Genomic DNA, 22,108 nt, shown 5'->3' on the forward strand with positions numbered 1-22,108 from the left:
AAAGCTAGGCGAGCTCATGTTATAAATGTGCCTAACAGAAAGAATATAGGAATTCCTGGTTTTACCTCTGACTTTTATACTTTAAGCTATCTGTACTTCAGCTTTCCCAAAACATTCACACATAGAGATTTGCCATCCATTCCCACCATCCCGGTGTGCTCCAGAACACAGTCTTTTTACTTCAGCAGGAGTCAGGTCAGAGAAGGCCTGACTGAAACAACAGTCCTGGAGAAACTGAGGCTGAAGAATCTGTGCCAATGCCATGAACAGCCCAGATAGGCCTAAGCCGGACTTCCAGTTGTCCCTCCACCCCCTACCTCCAGTAGGCATCTTCTGTGAACAGGTTCCTGGGCTTGGTCAAATGATCTAGCATGGTCCTGACCGCCATTCAGGGGATCTGTGAGAGCACTATCCCTTCTCCCTGACCAATGGAAACAGACTCCAAGCCTTGAAAACATTCCCAGGATCTCCGAATGCAAACATTTCTGGCAAACTCAGCATTATATCCTAACCTATAAAACAGTCTTATGGCACAAAGATAAAGTGAAATGACTGAAGTGCTAATCAAGTATGTTCAGTTTTCCAGAAACTGAAAGATAGGGAATATTTGGCAAGAAGAAGAGTCATATTTTGTATTTAGTTGATTTTTTTGAAAAGTAAAAGCAGCTCTACATTTAAAAGTACAATAATTCTAAAATAACAGATCAGCCTTGTCTGAGGAATGGCAGGAAAAGCCTTTGACACGGAAATTAGGTTTATTTTTAAACTTCCAAGGGGTTGAATTTAATTATAGATGGCAGCAAAGAGCAGAGAATAGATCCTTGAAAGTTTTTTAAAGGAAAACTAAGGTAAGGTGTTTGTTCTATAAGGGTAATCTATTCCACTGTGTGTGTGTGTGTGTGTGTGTGTGTGTATTTTAACAGGGAGAATAAAGAATAAAAAAAAAAGGAGGGGGGGGAAACCTTTTTTGTGGTGGTCTTTCAATCTATACAGAAAGTATGGAGATTCATTAAAATGAGTAATTTAGGAAAACAAATGTGGTTTTGGTGATTGTATCAAAAAACATACCTACTCCTGGGGTGCCTGGGTGGCTCAATCAGTTAAGCATTTGACTCTTGGTTTCAGCTCTGGTCAAGATCTCAGGGTCCTGAGATTGAGCTCCACATTGGGCTCCATGCTCAGTGTGGAGTCTGCTTGTCCCTCTCCCTCTGCTCCCCATCCTCTGTCCCCCACTCTCCCCCCACCTCTGGAATAAATAAAATCTTTATGAAAAAAAATACCAGGCACCTGGGTGGCTCAGTCAGTTAAGCATCTGCCTTCAGCTTGGGTCATGATCCCAGGGTTTTGGGATGGAGTCCCCCATTGGGCTCCCTGCTCACAGTGGGGTAGAGGGGGGATCTGCCCCCTCCTCCCTACTTGTGTTCTCTTTCTCTTCTCAAATAAATAAATAAAATCTTTAAAAAAAATACAAAACAAGACAAAAAACCCATACCTACTCTGTACCTTGAAATCGACATGTAGCTCAGCATACTGATTCAGTGGTATTAGACTATGATCACTTTTGCTATCTATAGATTCCTCTAGAGGGGACTTTTCAGAGCAGAGTCAAAATTTATACAATGGGATTACAAATTATTTTATAACAATGCTAACACATAAAATGATGACTTTCACTAGAAGGGCTATCTAAATTTAAGTTTTCTTAAAGGATTTTGATACTTTGATTTTGCATGAGATACCAAATATTCATTGAACATGAATTATAAAGCAATATTAAAAGGGAAATACCCATAACAGAAAATATAAAAGTAAGAGCCAAGTTAATAAGCATAAATTGTATACCTTTCACTACCTAGTATGCTAATATTGGTGCTCAAGAAATATTTGCTATTAAAATAACAAGGCATGACAGTGGGTCCAGAGAATATCTACTATACAGAATCAAATGATAACTAAAAATGTTTTATTTTACTCTTTTATTTTGTAGGTATTATTACTTGGCATTCAAAGCACATGAAATGCCTCTTGCTAGCAAAGAGAGCTGTGTTGCTATCTTGGAAAAATCCAGATTAGATCACTGGGTGCTGGGAAAAACAAAGGTAGTTCTTTCTTTTTTATTCAAATTGTCACCTGTGATGCTCTACAGTGTACCTTTGTTTCTTGTCAGTGATATGAATGGCTTTGTAGACAACACCCCAACCTGACGCTGATCTTTGCTGGTCTTGGGTCAGGAGTCCTCGGACCTCTGGACAAGAGGAGGAGGGTTTGTTTCCTGTTCTGCATGTAGTTGGAGAGAACCACTTAGCATTTCTAGAATGAGAACTTGGATTCTTTTAAAAATGTCCTTTTTAAATGTTGCTTATTCCAGCAACTCATGGAAATACACAAATCTCACTAATGACAATAATGAGTATCTTTTACAGTTTTGTCCATTTTTCATTAGACTCATGTTGTGTTTTTTACTGTGCACCTGGTTAGTTGTCTCATCGTGTGTAGCTTTTCATTTGGGGAACATCCCATCCGTGTCCCAGATTTTTACGATCTGTTCTGAATTGCCGTACAAAGCCAATCTTAACCTGTGTGTGGATAGCAACACGGTTGTTCCTCAGCAGGAATTACATCACTGTGGGTCATTTAGGTCGTTCTTCTGAACGTCCATTGTTGGCCATGGATCAGTTCTATTGGTTAGTGCCTCCATCAAAGGCTGTGGAGATAGTAGAAATCAAACTGAGAAAACAGAACTCCTGGCAGATATAAGCAGACTTGGAGAGTATTTGGGATCTCCTCAATCCCATTAACCTCATCATCTATTTATATCAATAATCAAGAATTGGCTGAACCTTAGAAGGGGTATTGTGTTTGCTCCCAAGAAGTCAGTAATGTTAGCACAAAAGAAATCACTGTAAACTTTATGTAGATAATGGTTTTAAGATTTTTACTAAGAATACTCTGCAGTAGACTAAATTTCTGTTTGGGAGCCCATATATAATGCTAAAACTAATATCTCATTTCAGGTTTTTCTCAAATACTATCATGTCGAGCAGTTAAATTTGCTGCTGCGAGAAGTCATAGGCAGAGTGGTTGTGCTGCAAGCGTATGCCAAGGGGTGGCTTGGAGCCAGGAGATACAAAAGAATCAGAGAGAAGAGAGAGAAGGGGGCCATTGCCATCCAGTCAGGTAAAGAGTCCTGAATCTTGGCATTTCATCAACTACTATGGCCACTCACATGTTGCTTTTCTCAGTGGCTTCTTCTCTTTTTCCTACCCTTCCTTTCCTTCTTCCTTCCTTTCTTCCTTGCTCTAGCAAATATTTATCGAGTGCCTATCACAGGCCCTATGGTAGATGCTGGGAATATAGCCATGAGCAAGAAAACCTCAGTCCCTCTGACCTCCACATGAGCAAACAAGCCATCACAACACACTGTGATCAGTGGCTCGGTAGAAGTAGCGTGAAGTGGGCAGAGGGAAAACCCAAAGCACACAGACCTGTGCCCCTTCTCCCAGATGACTGATGTAATATACATTTCAGGCCCATCACCAAGTTCTCAGCATCAAAATTATTATAATGCCCTTTCCCAATGGCTTTCTAGTACAGACAGAGCTTATAAACCAAGGGAACAAATTACCAGGCTCTCTCATATGCGCAGCCCATTCAGTGTTTCTCTGTTCATGTGTGTGTCATTTGTGTTACAAACAGCATCTGAGCTTCTGTGCTATTGATGAATGGTTAGGAAAGCGTCAAATCTTGAACATAGTGGACAATTTCCTTCATACTCTCATAACCCAGACTCCCGTTGTCCACTCTGGACTTCATGACCGCACTCAGCAATTGGAAAGCTGTGATGCTAATGGGAGGGACAGAAAGGTAAGGTGGTCATGCCCCTGGTGGACAGCTTAAGGCCCCAGTCCTCTGTCTATAGGACTCAGCACACCCCCAGAGATTTCTTCTCTCCTCCTCATCCATTTTCCTTGCCTTATGCCTTACTGTTGCATAGTTTCTTCTCCCGAAGCACAGTTCTTGGGCCATGGTTCACCTTCCCAAATGCAGGTGTTGTGCTACTAATTATTCCCTTTGACCCCCTTCTTATTTATTTGCTTATTTATTTATTTATCTAACAGCACAAGCAGGAGGAGTGGGAGGGAGAGGGAGAAGCAGACTGTCTGCTAAGCAGGGAGTCCAATGCGGGGCTTAATCCCAGGATACTGGGATCATGACCTAAGCCAAAGGCACATAGTTTACCTACAGAGCCACCCCAGGCTCTGACTCTGTTCTTCATTTTTCACTCCTTCAAATTTCATGTTCATACCTTCCTTCCAAACAAGAACGATCGAACTGGTCAGGATATTCCATTCTTTCCTACCATCCCAACAAACCACCCTTCTCCCAAGTCCTGAACACAGAGCTTTCTCCAGGGATTAGAATGACAGGGAACTGCCTCACCTGGGATAGAGGTCCCCAGTGATTCATAAATTGCATCCAGAGTGTTCTGGAAACTCACTGCCAGAACAAAAATAACTCCTTCTCAGAAGCATCTTGGAGGCCCAGCCAAGAGTACAGAGAGGCCCCTTTTCTCCATCATTGCTCACGTTTCGCTGCTGATTTTGTTCAGTGAGAAAGCAAGAGGGAGTACAAGAGGGGTAATAGATTGGAGGGAAAACAGCTTATATCAATTCACTGGCACGTTCTTAAATTAATGTCATTCCTAGCACATGGTTTTATATTTTTAGCCTGGAGAGGATATGATGCTCGGAAGAAATTTAAGAAAATAAGCAACAGAAGGAGTGAGTCTGTGGTTCCTATTCAAGCAGGTAATTAAAACATCATTTTCATAGCATCCACTTGAAAATATTCTGTGATTGAGTTCATACAATTTTAGAAAGCTGAGAGGTGAATAATTCAGGAGCCCTGGAATTGGAGTTGTGAGTTCTAGTGGGGGTTCTGGGGCTTGTTCTAATACACCCCGGGTGTGATGTTGATAAGGCTGACAGTGTGCATTTGCTGCTTGCCATCCTTGTGTAAGGAGCCTCTCAGTAAGTGCTCTAATATCCCTGACTTTATAGAGAGGGCAACTGCGGCACAGAGAAGCATAGTAGCTTGTCCACAGTCACACAGCTGGTCAGTAGCAGACTCAGCATCTGAACACAGGCAAGTCAGATAAAGTCAACTTCGTATCCTGCCAACGGAAAAAAGCCCTTTCCTTTTTGTCACACATCCATTATATCTGTGAAATGGAGAGCGCAGGCCCAAGTCTGGTTAAGTCTGGAAGGTTGGAATTCTCCGATTATGCGCAGCACTCATCGTTCAGCATCAGAGAGATAAGAATTGCTCCGGGACTTTCCATGCAAATGGGATTCCCCACACACCAACCTGTATGTGGCTAAGGTGGTCCTCTGGGCCCCATGGAGTTGAGCTGGGCTCAGCTTGGGCCTGGCTGCCTGAGTGCTTCAAGGTCTGGTCCTGTCTCACCCGACCTGTTCCTGGTTCCTCGGTGACTCTGCTCTTCTGCAAATGGCAGTATCTATGGTGCCTGCCAGCCTGGGTTCCCGTCATCATTGGAAGCTGGATATGCCCAAGTGAGGCCCTGGGAAGAAGTGGTCCCCAGAGCATGCCTGGAGCTCAGAGAGTCCAGAGTGCAGAAACAGAGCGAAAGAGCATTTGCCAGTCCATTGACTCTACAAGCCTGAAGATGGGTAGGGTTCCAGAAACTGCTGCTTTGAAGCAAACTCTCAAATAAAACAGCTGCAACCTTTTTGAGGCAGTCCCTGCCCAGAACCTGGCTCCAGGAACACTTCTCAAAACTCTCTTCTGGCCACTGTAGAGACCTGACATCTTCATTCAGGACCAAAATATTTGGAAGGAAGGGATGTCATTGAGATGCAAATGTGTACATTTTAACACCATCTCCTAGGAATTCTAAGCTCTACAACTTCAAAGAGTTCAATGGAAGAAGGATCCACTTCTGGTTGCAGCTTAAGAAAGAGTACTCAAAGTGCATTTGATCCTTCCTTGCCCACCTCCACACATCACACCACACCGCGCACACACACGCATGCACACACCCCTCTCCCCACAGTCTCCTGGACTGATTTCTGATCTTGCATTTTGGCCCAAAGCCCAACATATGTTTTAAAACATAAACTTTGGGTTATATATTGTTGATCCACTGAGTCCAGTATATAGGATTATAAATCACCTTTTCCCTCTCTGAAAATGATCTTTAAAGGATTCCTTGTTTGCACTCTGTTGTTGCCAAGTGAGAGCTGCATGAAAACAGAGACAGGTTTCCTTCGTCATCAGCCGTGATGGCATCTTTTTGGTAGAGCACCTTTGTGGTAGGTACCATGGAAAGATAATCTTGCTTTGTGAAACTGGAGAGAACACATGTCTTCAAGGAGCTTCTTTTTTTTTTTTTTTTAAGCTTTGCAAGTACCTCCTCCCTCCCTTTTCTTTTTAGTCCAGCAGCTTGTGTTCCCACTTATCAAGTGGCATAGGGAACTTCCATTAACTGAGTCCACAGGGACTTGGGCGGAGAGGAGGACATTGAGGGTGGGACTAACGCCACCCCTCCCTCTTGGAAGTAGTGTGGCAGCCAGAGCGAAAGCAGACAGTCTCTTTGCTCTTCAGCCCAACACCACAGATGTGAGTTGAGGTGCTGGTATTGTGCTAGCAGAAAAGATGCCTGGATAGGGTAACAGCATTTGCAATTTTATGGGCAGTTTACTTTCGCGTGAGAATGTTTTCCTTATCTTTATATTGGAAAGCATGGTTCTGTTGATCTAAAAAGCAAAGCAGTTCATTCCAACTTCTCTGTTTGGGTGGGGGTGTTGGGGGCTTTTCTTCCCAGAGCATAATCTTCTCATTACAAGCTCTTCTTCCCACTACTAGGATGTTTCTGAGTAGAACAAGCCCCAGACCTAGCAGTTCCCTTACTTGGGAACCCTACAGGAAGTGGCTTAAGGAGGTTATCCTAGTAGGACTGTTTCTGATTGTTTTCAAAACCTACTCTTTCATTTATGTTTTTTTTTCCAACAAATCATTTCACTTGAAATTTAGATTCTATGGAATGCATTTCTTTGTATTTCAAGTTCTGGCCCATTGCCTTTCTTTTTCTTTAGTGGTGTTGCTAAGATATGTTATATATTTTTAAAAGAGCGGCCCTTGAAATTTAGGAAGCATTTGGCCTACATGTTGCTACAGAGCAGTGCATATGGAAATTTGTTTTCCTTTCATCTCCTTCCCAATAAAAGCAGCCGCACAGCTTATCCCTTTAGCTTCCTCAGAACTTCCTTTCAGAATTCCCGATCTATTACAGCACGTTCACATACCAGAAACAAGATGCCTTTTCATGCTGTCAACCTTTTTCATCTGAAATGTAAATTAATTCTTGCTGGTTTGCCTTGACAGAGATCAAAGTCAGGGTATTAACCTTCCTGGGCTTTCTCCGGGAATCTGTCCCCAGGACTGGGCTGCGGCTGTTAAGAGGCCAGTGTCCCTGTTATAGGGCCCTCCTCCAGGCAGCCCTCCATGGAGATCCACCATTTCAAAGGTGCAGAGTCCTTTAGTAACTGATCTCATTATTACTTTAAACTAGGTGAGAAATGATCTGCCTGGTTAATTCCTGAAATAGAGAGGGAAGGAGTTACATACACACACACACACACACACACACACACACACACACACGCCTGTTCATTTTAATTGTGGGCCCTTCACTCAGATTCCTGGAGCTTGTTTAAGTTGTTTTGACAGCGAGTGATCTCGGTTTGATAGAGGGAGGGACAGGGCTCCAGATTGGAAACCTCTCCCCTTGCTCAGTGGGTCATTTCTTGCCTGTCAGTCTTTGAGGTAGGCCACATTTGCATTTTCAAAATAAACAGATGCCTTTCAAATACATGAGCTGGTGGTCTAGAGATCTCTGTGGGCCCAAACAGTTCACCAGACAGTGATCAAATGCTGGAAGAGAAAACAAATGAAAAAAAATACCCTAGGTAACTATGCATCCATTTCCTATGTGTATAACATTGTACCAGCAATAAAGGGCCTCTGAGATGTGAGGAATCTCCGGGAGAGAAAGCGAGGGATCCCAAGCAAAAGCCTAGTTTATCGGCAAAAAACTTTTTTTTTCTTTGCCAGGGGAACAGCTTTGAATGTCATCTGGGTGAGAAATGACATGTTTTGTATGTTTTTATTATTTGTTAATGCTAAAAATAGGCTCTTGCCAAAGGAAAACATACTCTTTTAAACACCAAAGAATTTTAAATTTCATATTTTTTTAATTAGAAAGATAAGATGACACATACTAGTTTTCAGATAGATGGGATATTCTAAGTAAAAAGTAAGTTATATGTCATTCCCTTTTAATGAACTCTTTACTATCACAAACTGGATATAACTAGATTTATTCAAATAAAAGTGCATCTATTCCTTAGTAAATACTATCAAAACACATAACCTGCAGGGAATTTTTAAAAGGTCTACAATATCTCATTCTTTAAGTTTTTGAAAGCACTGTCTTGAAAACTGCTCCCCTAATTCAAGATCTGTTCTTTAAATGAGAGCAAAGTGGTAGGCTTCCCCATCTCAGAGGGAAAATGCCTCAAGTAGGTGACAGTGAAGCCTTAGGGCCTGGGACCAGAATTTCAGAGTGTCTCCAGGAAGGAGTAGCCTCTTCCAGTCCCCCTTTCCCATTCTCTCCAGACGCCTGGGTGCAGGAAGAGCCCATTGGTTTACAGCACATTGTCATCTAATTGCTTCAGTGCAGTGGAAAATGTTTCCCCTCTCTGTCCTCCATCAACGTCCCACTTACCCCCCCTCCTTGGCCTTTCTAACAACCCAGATAAACGATGGCCATTTCTCTTTCCAATGCCTTTTGAGGAGAGTGCTTTCTGGAGCCTCAGCCATGACTGTGCTAAGACTTAGGTAGGCTTCCTTGAGCCTGTGAACAGGCATTTAAACCAGATTCAGCTGGAACTGCTGGGCACGTCATGTGACACTGGGCAATGAGAGTTACTTTAAATGCTGGTTCCAGAGGGGAAAGCAAGCATCATGCCCAGAGAGGTTCCAGCACACTCGGATACAATTTCAGATGGGAACCTATCAGAGGCTATTTAAACTTTTTTTAGAAACTTGACCCTACTTCATAACAAAACCAGATTTTTGTGTTTAAAACTGCCTGAGCTTGGGGCACCTGGGTGGCTCAGTCAGTTAAGCATCTGCCTTCAGCTAGGTTATGATCCCAGGGCCCATGGATCGAGCCCCGCATTTGGCTCCCTGCTGAGCAGGAAGCCTGTCTCCCCCGTCCTCCCCAGTCATGCTAGGTTTTCTCGCTCATGCTCTCTGTCGCTATCTTTGTCTCTCTCTCTCACTCAAATAAATAAATCTTTTTTTGTTTTGTTTTTTTAAACTGCCTGAACTTTTAAATCTGTTTTAGGTAAAGCCTCATTCGGGTCTTTTCTAACTTCAAAAGGTTGGTTCCTTTAGCACTGTTAGTGAGTTGGCACTGAATGGGTGGTTGCAGTCATTTCCTGGAACTAGATTTCCAGAACTATCTCTAGGTTTGCAGGACAGCTATATTTTAAATTTGGAAATGTCTCTCTTCATTCAATATTTTTTTAGTATCTACTGTATGCTGAAGTGACCATGGTGAGGATGGGATTTAATTTGGGGCATCAGATTTCCCATCTCCAATACAGAGGGTGATGAAGCATGCTCTTCCTCAGAGAGATGCTGTTTGTATAAATCAGATACTCTGTGTAATGTCAACACATACTGGGAGGGAGTTCTAGAAAATTCTAGTGTAATACAAAGAGTCAAAATCATTCTAAAATATGGCTGAGGATATACAGTGAAATAACCCATGTTTCTTGAAGATGAAGATGATTACAGAAGATAGTTTTCATTCTGACAAAGCTGTGCATAAGCAGATTGTTGATTGTAAGCCAAACAGTAGAGGAAGGTCAAGTGAATGTACCATTGAAGGCAAAGGTCCACTTTGAATTAATAGAAGGAAATCAAGTACACTTTTGATCACTCCTCTCCTTTTATCTCTATTTGCCATTCTGCCTTTATTCTCTTGTTTCTTCACTCACTCCACTTCTGCCTCTTAGAAAGATTCCTGGTCGCTTCACACAAAAGCTTACCTCCTCAAAATGTGAGAGAAGACATGTCCCACTATTCTTGGCCATTGGCCAGGAACCAGCTTCCTCTCTTTCTTATTGTTTTAAGTTGTATCATATAAGAGTAAAGTAACATCTAGGTGAAAGCGTTAGCTGGTGTATGGACGCTTGAGATGAACTATGAGATACATAAGAGCTCCACTGCCTTCTACATCTTTGTTTAATAGAAGACAGAGTACCTTCAGTTTCGTGCAAGGAGTCCGGCCCAGTCTACCTGCACACTGCCTGGATTTCTCTAGCTCTCTGTAAGTGAAAAGTTGGGGCTGATTTCTAACAGCTATAGACTCATTTTGGAGGGAGGAAATGTTAGTAGGGACAAGTCTTGTCCTTTACTTTGGGAAAATGTGCCCTGTTTGTGACAGGATACATGCAGACACATGTAAGACATACAGAGCTCCTGAAGTTTGGTTTAAAGGAAATGGTGTATAACAGCGAGAAGGCCTGGCCTGTGCTTCAGGGTTTCTTCAAGAAATGGGTCCTGCTAAACCTCACTTGGGCATAAACAATGGAATTCTTGCCATGAAAAACTTGGAATGCAAAGGAATGTCCTTTGCTATGAAATCAAATTATTTTCCATGTTAGAATGAAATGCCCAGAGTGCTATTCACCTAATTCACAGAGAGGAAGTTGTGAAGAGCCAACATGGGCTTGAAGATTGTGACTGATATATTGACGGCATATATTGTGCTTAAGATGAAACTTTGGTGCAGCAGTCTGCACCCTTAAGACCCAAGATTACATTTTCAGAGGAAGTCCAGGAGTACTTCAACTTTGAATCTGCTTCTCCCTTCTGGACCTCGTACAGAGCTCCAGAATCTGGCTATAAAGAGGTGCTGCCCAAAGTGGCATCTTTACCACCTCAACCTGTCAACTATACTCAACCTGACTGTGATCAATAATGCACTCAAGTTGACTTTATTCTAGATCTTGAGATTTTTTTTCACATTTCTTTTTTTTCATATGGAATCATGGTTATTTAGGCTATATCCACATAATAATAAAGAAACATTTAGGGACAAAATTAACTGCTCTGGCAAGAGTGATTGGACTTCTTTTCCTCGAAAGACTCCTGTGTGTGGAAAGACAGATTTTGTTTTCCCCCTTAACAGATGAAACAGAAGCACAGAGAATTTAAGTAAGTTGTCTCTTGTTATGTGTTATGTGAGCTTAAGAATTGGCTGGGCTCCTCAGTGGCTCAGTTGGGTGAGTGTCTGACTCTGTTTCAGCTGAGGTCATGATCTCATGGGTTGTGGGATCGAGCCCCATGCTTAGTGGGGAGCTGGCTTGAAGATTCTCTCCTTCTTTCCCTCCTCCTATGTGTGCTCACTCTGGTGCTCTCTCTCTTTCTCTCTATAATAAATCTTAAAAAAAAAAAAAAAAGAAGAAGAAGAAGAATTGGTGTCAAAGCCCTCTTCTCAGTCTTCACCCAATGCTCTTTCCTGTAGACCACAATCTGTCATTTGTTTCTGTCTTGGATATGTCACATGGATATAGGGTACCAGCCAAAGCTTTGGAAAGAGTTTCATATACCAACCTAAGCAAGTGGACTTTGGAATCAAAAAATTTTACTTTAACCAAAAAACCCCAAAAAACTCTGACCAAAAAATGGGCAGAGGACTTGACATACTAATAGCCAACAAACACATGAAAAGATGCTCAGCATCACTCATCAGGGAAATAGAAATCAAAACCACAATGAGATGTCACTATACATCTGTCAGAATGGCTAAAATCAAGAAGATAAAAAATAACAAGTATTGGTAAAATACATGGAGAAAAAGGAACCCAGGTCCAGTACTGGTGGGAATATAATTATTGCAGCCACCATTGAAAACAGTATGGAACTTTCTCAAAAAATTAAAAATAGAAATACAATAGGATCCATTAACTCCACTATTGGATATTTTCCTGAAGAAAATGTTTTCATTTTCTTCAAACTCAAAAAGATATATGCACCCCTGTGTTTACTGAAACATTATTTTCAGTAGTCAAGATATGGAAACAACCTAAGTGTCCCTTGATAGATGATCGGTTAAAGAAGAAGCAGTTCACATACACAATGGAATATCATACAGCCATAAAGAAGGATGAGATTTCTGCCATTTGCAACAATATGGATGGACCTAGAGGTCATTACGCTAAGTGAAACAAGTCGGACTGAGAAAGACAAAGACCATATAATTTCACATATATGGAATCTAAAAAAAACAAAACAAATGAATAAACAAAAAGTAGGATCAAATGTATAAATACAGAGAACAAACTGATGGTTGCCAGAGCAAAGCGGGGCAGGAAGATGGACAAAATGGCTGAAGGGGACTGGGGGATATAGGCTTCAGTTATGGAATTAATAAGTCATGAGAATAAAAGGTACAGCACAGGGCATATAGTCAGTGGTGTTGTAATAGCCTTGTATGATAACAAATGGCAGCTATACTTGTAGTGAGTATAGCGTAATGTACAGAGATGTTGAATCACTGTGTTGTACACCTGAAACTTATGTAATGTGTGTCAACTATACTTAAATTTTAAGAAAAAGGAAAAAACAACAAACAAAAAGCAATCAACTTGAAATCTCTGCTGTGCCATAATTTGTCATATGGTTTGAGGGAATATTACTTGACTTCTGAGTTTTAGTTTCCTCACCTATAAAATGGAACTCCTAAAGGCCTAGTTTTCAGGACCATTGTAAAGGTGATTACAGATACTACGTGCAAAGCGTGGTACCTGTCCTGTGGTAGATAGTCAGTAATTATTAGTTCCCTCTCTGCACCCCCTTCCTAAATATGAATTTCACAGGGAAATAAATCTGTCTGTATATTACTCTTCATGGATGAGCATAATAATAATATAACTTCAAACAGATGAAACCATTTCTCTTACTTTTGGAGAAAAAAGTAGTACCTGTCAAATCTTAAATACAGTTACAGTAAAGCCTTTATAAAAGAGAATTTTCTGAATCTTAAGTCTTGCTTATCTAACAGAGGAAAACTAAAATACAATAATATCATATGAAAGATTTGAAGTGGTTTTGTTTTTGTTTTTGTAAAAAAACTGTGCTCCATCGTGCCAAGAGCTTGATTCATTTATGTAGATAAATTTTTCACTGGCCTCAAATGTGTTAAGATTTAGGTGGTATACTAATGACATCATTTTTCCTGTCCACTGGTTTGAGGCCCTTCTGCAACTTGTAATGTAAAATTCCAAGTCCCCCCTTCACCCCCTTCCATAAAGTCAGAAATTCTAAAATCCAGGAGTTAAATATCACCCAGATTTGCTGCCTGCTGGTGTGGAAAGCAAGTTGCCTTTCAGATGTCTAAGGAGTTGGAAGATCTCAGTGTGCATATCATGCTTAACCCACAGTGACGGGTGATTGGCAGCCTAACAGCTGAGCGACAGCCATTTGGCTAGAAGTTCAAACCCCAACACGAAGAGCCATAGCAGGATCATGGCTTGATTTGCTGTGGCCATGAAGTCTAAATCACCAAGCACAGAGGTGGAGGCAGAGGTGACAGCTGGTAGCCATTCTCATCAATAAAGTTGTGACGGTTGAGAGGTACAAGCAACCAGAGCCTGCTAATTTTGTAGACTTTGAGCCAAGTACTTAGTGTCAAAACCAGCTATGGTCAGTGATACAAATGGCTGTGAAGGGTCCCTCATCAACAGCAAGGCTTTCCCCACCAGACACTTCCCTCCTCGTGGGTTAGAAATGATTGGATCCTGCTTTCTGGGAACAGTCAATTTGAGGAGACTTTATCTTTTAATTTTTTTATGTTCTGGTAATTTTTTAAAAAGTCATATTTATTGAGGTATAATTTATATACAGTAAAACTCAAATGGTTTGATAAAATTGGTTGAACACAGTCAGATAATCCCCTTCACAATCAAGAAAAAAGAAAATTTCCAAAAAGCTCTCTCCTGCCATTCTGTGACCATCTCCCCACACTCTTAGCTCCCGGGGACCACTAATGGATTTTCTGTCCCTATAATTATGCCTTTCCCAAAATGTCATAGAAATGGAGTAATACAGTATGTAAACTGCATCTGGCTTCTTTCACTTGATATAATACCTTTATGATTCATCAGTATTGATGCATTTAAGAGTAATTTGTTCTTTTTCGTTGCTGAGCAGGTTTCTAGAGTATGGGTATACCACAGTTTTGCCAATTACTATCTGAATGACCTTTGTTTCTAGTTCTGGGTGACTATGAATAAAGCTGCTATATACATCTAGAACTTTATCTTTTTAGGAGAGATTTATAGGAAAGTAAATAACTTTGATTTATGGGAAACCAGAACTGTATAAGCTGGAATGATCATAGAGGTGGGAGTTATTTCCTTCTTAATTAACAAGCAGAAATACTTATTTTCCTAACATGCTATATTTTTGCATAGCAATTCCTAGTTTATACAAGGCAGTTTCACTCACCTTAGTTTTGTAATTATCTCCGAAACCCTGAGAAGTAGATTGGGAATCTTACCCCATTTTACAGATGGTGACTGAGAAACCTCCCTGCGGTACAGACTGCCTAACTCTTGATCTGGTGTCCTTCCCCCAAACATTCTCTGAACATCCTCTCTGTGCAGAACACTCTGCTAAATGCTTTTGGGGTGGTCACAAAAGCAACATAAAATTTATTTTTTCCCCAGGAGGGGGACAGTCTGATGCTCTACATCTTGTCAGCAGGCAAATGTAAATTAAAACAACAATATAGAAGGCCTATTAGAAGGCCCAAAATCTGTAACACTGACAGCATCAAATGCCCGTGAGGTCGTGGAACAGCAGGAACCTCATTCGTCACTGATGAGAATACCGAATGGTGGTGCTACTTTGGAAGACAGTGTGGCAGTTTCTTATAAAACTAAACCATATGATCCAGTCTTCATGCTCTTTGGTATTTACCCAAAGGAGTTGAAAACTTACGTCCACACAAAAACCTGCACACAGATGTGTGAGGCATCTTTATTCGTAATTGCTAGAACTTGGAAGCGACCGGAATGTGCTTCAGTGGGTAAATGGATAAATAAACTGTAGTACATCCAGACGATGGAATAGTATTCAGTGCTAAAAAGAAATGAGCTTTCAAGCCACGAAGAGGCATGCAGGAAACATAAATGCATCTTACGAGGAGAGAGCCAGTCTGAAGAGACTACGAACTACATGATTCCAACTATGTGACATTCTAGGAAAAGCAAAACTGTGGAGACTGTACAAAGATCAATGGTTGCCACGATGTGGGAGGGGGTTAGTAGGCAGAGCCCAGAGGATTTTTTACAGCAGTGAAATTACTGTATGACACCAGGATGATGGATATATGTCATTATAATGTGTCCAGACCCATGTCATGTACGACATCAGGAGTGAACCATAATGTAAACTATGGGTTTCGGGTAATTAAGAAGTGTCAGTGTAGGTCCATCGATTGTAGCAAATATGCTGCTCTGGTGGGAGGTATTGGCAGTGTCTGCATACGCGGGAGCAGGGCATATATGGGAAACCTCTGCAACTCCCTCTCAGTTTTGCTGAGAATCTAAAACTGCACTTAAAAATAAAATCTTTTAGAAAGGAGGTGGGAGAAACAGTCTCAAATGGAACCAGGACAGACACATCTGCCCCAGGCTTAAGAGGAATGCTAAGCTAGAGACAACTAACACAAGCACAAGAAACAAACAATCTATGAGGCTTGCTCTGGTCCTTTTCGGAAGCAGACGGGGCATAAATTATAAGAAGTAAATCCCACCCAAGGCTGCTGGGAGTCAGAAGAGAACAGTGACAATCCCTGGGTGCTTGAAGGCAAGGGGAATTCCCCAAACAGTGATGTTCCAGAGAACACAAGAAACTGATCTTTAGGATAAGGGAAAACCTTCCTCCTTAGTTCCCAAGTTAGAGAAAACAATTACCAGGCAAGACTTTCTTTGAACTCCGCCAAAGTCTGACCAGGATAATGACTGGCATTAAGCACAGGAGAATCAAAGTGGAGAATGTTCTCGTAGGCCTGGAATTACCAGAACTGTTTTATGTTGAGACCAGGATTTCTGATGTGGCTATTGAAAAAAAAAATCTGTCAATGAGATTCTGTTCTTTAGAAAAATATTTACTTTCTCAGTGCTGCTTTTGGTGGCATTTGCCTGTCAGACCTCCCACAAGTTGGCCTCTTTCTGTTCTGATAAGATGGCTGTTGACCAGCTGTCACTCCAGCCAGAAACGACATGGGCTCCTGCTGCAATTGGCCAGCAGTGGTGAGGAGGGGAAGGTTGGGCTTTTGTGCCTCATCTGTATGCGCCTCCTCTGCCAGATACAGTAGGCACTGTTTGCCAGACCCATTATGAGGCCAGAAAAGCTTACCAGAAAAGCTTCCAACCAAGAAATCTACCTAGACAGTGCCCTTGCTGGAAACCTTGCCTCTGGGTCTGTCCTCCGAGCAGGTCATCAAATGCCAGTCCAGCCGAGAGCCTCCTCCCATAGCACCTGATCTGTGGGATCTTAGAGGCCCAGGCACGTGAAAGAAAGAAAGTCTGAATTCTTACTGCCACTTATAAAGGAAGAAATAAGAGTAGAGTTTAATGATTTTTTAAATGTCTACATAAATGGGGCTGTACCATGTAATATTTAGGAATTCAGGCTTTAGGGCAAAACTGCTAGGATTTGAACACTGGCTCTTCCACTCTCCAGCTGTGAGTGACTCTTGGCAAGTCATTTAACTGCTCTGGGCCTCCGTTTCCTTAACTGTAAAATGGGGAAAATAGTGGCCTCTACCTTTTAGAGTTACTATGAGGATTAATGAGTTAATATTTATAAAGGGCTTAGAACACTGCATGGGACATAATAACCTATACATCTTTGTTTGTTAAATGAAAATAACGGGACATTTCCCTAACTCCTGTTCTTAACGTTCCCCCACCCCCCAACAAAATCAAGCTGAATACATGTACCTAATCTTTTTCTTCTGTTTCTTTTTTAACATCTGTCAGCTTTACCTCTTCATGTCAGTTTCCTAGGGCAGCCATAACAAATTACCCCAACTTTGTAGCATAAAACAACAGAAACTTATTCTCTCACAGTTCAGGAGGCTGGAAGTCCAAAATCAGCAAGTTTGGTTTGTGTTGGACACTCTGAGGGAGAATTCTTTCCATACCTCTCTCCTAGCTTTCGGTAGTTCCTGACAATGTTTGGCATTCCTTGGCTTGTAGACCCATCACTCCATTCTTAGCTTTCATTATCACTGCATTCTGCCTGTGTCTGTGTCTTCACATGGCCTTCTTATAAGGATACTAATCATTGAACTTAAGACCCACCTTATTCCAGTGTGACCTCATCTTAAACTAATTACATCTACAAAGATCTTATTTCCAAGTAAAGTCACATTCTGAGGTTCTAGATAGATAGGAATATTGAGGAGACTCTAGTCTACCCAGCTCACCCTCTTAAAAGTTTTAGGGTGTTTTTACATCTGTTATCCCTTTTTATTCTTACTCTCTGTATTAGTATGCAAGCTCCATGAGAGTAGGGACAGTATCTTTTTAAGTATAGTCTGAGGCATTGCTTAATGGGTTTGCTGGGCCACCTCAAGGGACTGGAGAGACATGGTGCCATCAGGCTGGGTGTGGGAAGGTGATATTTGAGGTAGGAGAGTCACTCAGAAGGAGAGAGAAGGACAGGATGGAAAAAAAAAAATCCCATCCAAAGAAATAAAAACAGAAAAAGGTCAGAGATCCCAAATATTGTAATATGGTATATCTGGAAGTACTACCAACATATTTGAAACAGCCAGAGTCAGAAAGAAGGTGCGGGATGAGAGAGAACAAGGTTTATATCTCAGGTCAGAGGAAAAGGAGATGGGGCTGCCTAAGGGCAAAGCCTGCAGCATATCTCCTCTGCAGGGATTAGGGGCCCTGCTACCAGTGTGGTTTCTTCTAGAGCCAAGGGATCCAACTGGAAAGAACCAGCCCTCTTCAGATACCTGAGGTAGTCTGAGGTGGTAGAACATCTTCAACCCATCATGCCCTTGAGGGTCATGGAGAGTGGAAGAAGAGATGTGACCACCAGGACAGACCCTTCAGTATTTTTCCACTCAAGTCATGAGCTGTTTGGTAGAGAAGTATTTAGGTATTTATCAACATGAGCTAAACTGACTGGACAATGAAAAGCTGCGATTGTGAGCGTCCTCATCCTAGTGGAACATGTAGTCGATCTTTTTCATGACAGCATTATTGGTTGTCAACCCACAAACATCAGTGAACAGGACTACAGGATGAAAGGAAAGGACAGACATGAGTAAGGGGCAGAGATATGGAAGAAAGGAGTAGACCTTATCCCTCCTTTTACTTTCCTGGTGGTACAACTGAAAAGGAAATAGGAAAACCATGCAGTTGTCCAACCAGAAGCCCTATCCTGGTACACTTAAGCTCCCTGTTTGACTAACACAATCATTGAGACAGAGCTTATCTGAATTATCAAGTCACAAAACTAGCAGGGAGTCCAGTCAGGACAGTTAACCACTTCCCTTATTTTCTACAATTAGGCCCTCTACAGCCACACTGTATTAAATCTTAAAAATAAGCCCCGGATCTATTGGTGAGGTTTATCATGTTGGTGCCTAGAACTGTGAGACAAGTGTGGGTTTCCCTAGCCACACTGTGTCACCCACTTGGGTAGTGAATCCAGGTGTGGGAGCATAAGTTTGATAAGTTCCTCCTTTGTTTCATTCCACAGGGCACCCTTCAGACCAAAGCAGTGATCTGCAGCCCACTGTCACAAGGGAAAGCAAGGGAGGTGTCCCGGATCAAGACCATGGTGAACCTAGTGACCACACAGGTGAGGTCATTAGAGTTTGGGGATGGGTGTCTTGTATTCAGAGTCATTCCAGAGAAGGTTCTGGAGATGGAAATGACCACCTGATATGGACTCTCTGTTTTTCTATAGGAGACAGCTGGTTAAATTTAGGGGCAGCCTTACAGAGGATCCCAACCAGTGATTTCACAAAAGGGAAAGAGTAGACAGAGATACTCTCAGCTTCCCTGCAGCTTCCCCCTCTGCCCACTGACCTGTTTACTGGGGAAACTGGTCTAGTTGTGGCTCTCCTTACCTATTGCCTCTCCTCAACTCCCCCTCTTAGAGTGGACATGGACACATTTCTGTCTGATCTACCTTGGTTTGGCTTCTTAAGGTCTTTCTATGACTGTCACATTGATACATGGATCTCAAACCATAAATGCAGAACATTTATGGTGGGGAGGAGCACCATGGACAAGAAATTAAAACTTGAGTACCTGGTCTAAGCCTCCCTCCATTAGTTAACACCATTATAAAATGAGAGCAGTTGATGGACTAAACCAGTTTTTTTTTTAAACATTTAAAAAATACCAGAATCTTTCCTTTTTGCAGTTTGAAGTTTTTGGACTTCTGCTGAAAGGAGCTGTGATTTTCAAAAATATGGCCTTTAATGCTAATGCCAGCATTTTCTGAAACATAAAGATGAGTTGCTCTGAATTTCACAGTAGACTTTGCAGTTTATCTGCCAGGCCCAGTGAAGAATTTCTGGGCACTTCCCACTGCTTTGGAACCTGCCACCCAGCCTCTGTTTAGGAAATATAGAACTGGGACTTTATCTTGGAGCAGGGAAGTTAGGGAGTGGTAAGATGGGGAGCCCAGGGAGCAGCAGGGTTTCCCGAATTTGAGGAGACCTGTGGTTGGAGACAATGACACACTTTCCATTTTCAGAAACAGGATGCCTAGCAGTTACTGACTCATGGCCTTGACACTTTCTACTTAGCAGAAGTCACAAATAGGAGGTCTTCCAGTTGTAATCACCATGAAGGTGTGTTTTGTTTGGCCAGACACAGTTTAACAAAACTTTGAACCCAAAAGTCTCCATGTGAGGCATACATTCTCTGGTTCACACAAACCCCACCACTTCCCACCCTCTTTGCCTGACAGTGCACACATTTATGTTACCTGGGATGCCCCAGAGGCATTTGAGTTTACACTGCCTGCTCCCATGTTTTCAGCCAAATGCCTTTCCATCTTATTCCAAAATGGTCCAGTGGAGAATTGGCTTGACTTTCCTGGGAAATATGAATGACTCATTGAGTTCAATTCAACTTTGGAAGGATTCAACTCCTTCAGAGAAGTCCCTCCTCAAACTGATTCATTTCATTGAACCGAAGCACTTAGGGATGTTCCTCTAAGGAGAAGAGACCCCATCTGGAGAAGCCTCTGTTGCCCCACCTGTATGCACCTCAGGTCGGCTATGCAAGCTCATCATTGAATTTTTTTTACCACCATCTCACTGCTCTTATTCCTTCACTTACTATCTTCACTTCGAGTGACCACCCTATTTTACCTTTCTGGTTCTCTCTGTATCTTTGTTTCTCCAATCTCCTTGTTCAGTAATTAATTTGCCAAAGAGATGCCAGATGATTCCAACTGTCACCAGGACATACTTAAAAATATTTCACAATTTTGGGTTTGCTTTCAACTCAATAGTTTGGCCTCCTTCTTATTTAAGTTTATGTTTTTACTCTGACTCAAATCCTTCTCCCTGATCATCAGGCAAAGCTGGGGGATGGAGGAACAGACTTCATCTAAGCTTTATTAAGGATATTCTGAAAGTTTTCTGTTTGATTTTTATACTTCAAATAACTCCTAAAAATCAATATTTTGATGACTGAAGTGTAAATGAATAAGAAACATGGAGTAAGTTTTCCCTTTAATTACATGAACAGAAATTCTGTGGGTTTTTATTGGAAACCCAGACAAAGTAACTGGGAACATTTGCTAAGTTCCAGGGAAAGATGGTGAAGCTTCTTCTCTGGAGGCGGACGTAGCACCTTTCTCTTGAGAGTCCCAAACCAAAAGGGGCTTGGTGATCTTTTCTGGCTTTGCTCTTTCCTCTCTGAATTACTGTTAGGCTGTTACTCCTTCTCTTTATTCCGAAGATCTCAGATAGGTGGAGACAATAGCAATCTCAGCTTTCCACCTGGGTGACACCATTTGGGCTTTGGTCAGTGTGTGGTAGCTATTGGTTCTGCCAAATTGGGCCAGAGCACAGAGGTAAAGATTATTCCTGTCAACGTTCCTTCTTAATAAGGAAGCAGAGTTATTTGTGCCCGGAAGTAGGCTCCTCTTTCTCCTTTTAAAGTCAGTTCTTGCTTTTATGTTGCTTGTCACAGTATTACAAGTGAGATTAGGCCAAACAGTGTTTTAGAATCTCCAGGAGGGGGAAACCTGCCTGATCCTCTCACTAGAGGAGTTGGTCAGTCAAGGGATGGCAGGGAAGGGAAGGAAGGGAATCAGTTAATGAAATTCTGGAAGGCTACAGCTGATTTTCTTGATTTCTTTTGCTTCTTCTTTCAATGTTGTTGTTTCACTGTTTGGTTGTAATGTTTTTTTGTGTAATAATAAAAATATAATAATGTTCCACTTAAAATTTTATCTTTATTCTTTTGGTGTTTATAGCAATAATAATAACAATAACAGATGGTGTTATCTATCACTGATAGCTTGAATAATTACATTTCTTTTACACATGAGATATTTATGTTTAAGGAACCAAACTAATAACACAGAATCAGAGCTTACCCTTCCAAGAATAGACAGCATAAAACAATTGATTTATATATTTCTTTTTCTGTACTCTTTGTCATGCTATATGTTCAATCATCATAACTTCAACCTTATAAGTTTTTTAAAGATTTATTTATTAGAAAGAGAGAGAGAGAAAGAGCCCCAGGATGGGGGAGGGGAAGAGTACAGGGAAAGGGAGAGAAGAGTCTTAAAAAGACTCCCCACTGAGCCCAGAGCTCGAGGTGGGGCTCCATCTCACAACCCTGAGATCATGACCTGAGCTGAAACCAAGAGTTGAATGCTTAACCAATTGCACCACCCAGGCACCCCCAACCTTATACATTTTATGCATCTTCTGTAGTATGTC

At 41.6% G+C, this 22,108-nt stretch overlaps 1 protein-coding gene across 1 annotated transcript in view; it reads left to right on the forward strand.

Annotated features, from left to right (window-relative positions):
* The window catches only part of MYO3B (myosin IIIB), a 296,489-nt gene that overhangs the window by 152,435 nt on the left and 121,946 nt on the right, over positions 1–22,108 (forward strand). The window contains exons 18-21 of the mRNA XM_032354332.1: positions 1,988–2,099; positions 3,015–3,177; positions 4,728–4,808; positions 18,889–18,990. Of these exons, the coding sequence (XP_032210223.1) occupies positions 1,988–2,099; positions 3,015–3,177; positions 4,728–4,808; positions 18,889–18,990 (458 nt within the window). The remainder of the gene's footprint in view (positions 1–1,987; positions 2,100–3,014; positions 3,178–4,727; positions 4,809–18,888; positions 18,991–22,108) is intronic.

This window comes from Mustela erminea, chromosome 8, assembly GCF_009829155.1.
Source record: "Mustela erminea isolate mMusErm1 chromosome 8, mMusErm1.Pri, whole genome shotgun sequence".
Lineage (NCBI taxonomy): Eukaryota > Metazoa > Chordata > Mammalia > Carnivora > Mustelidae > Mustela > Mustela erminea.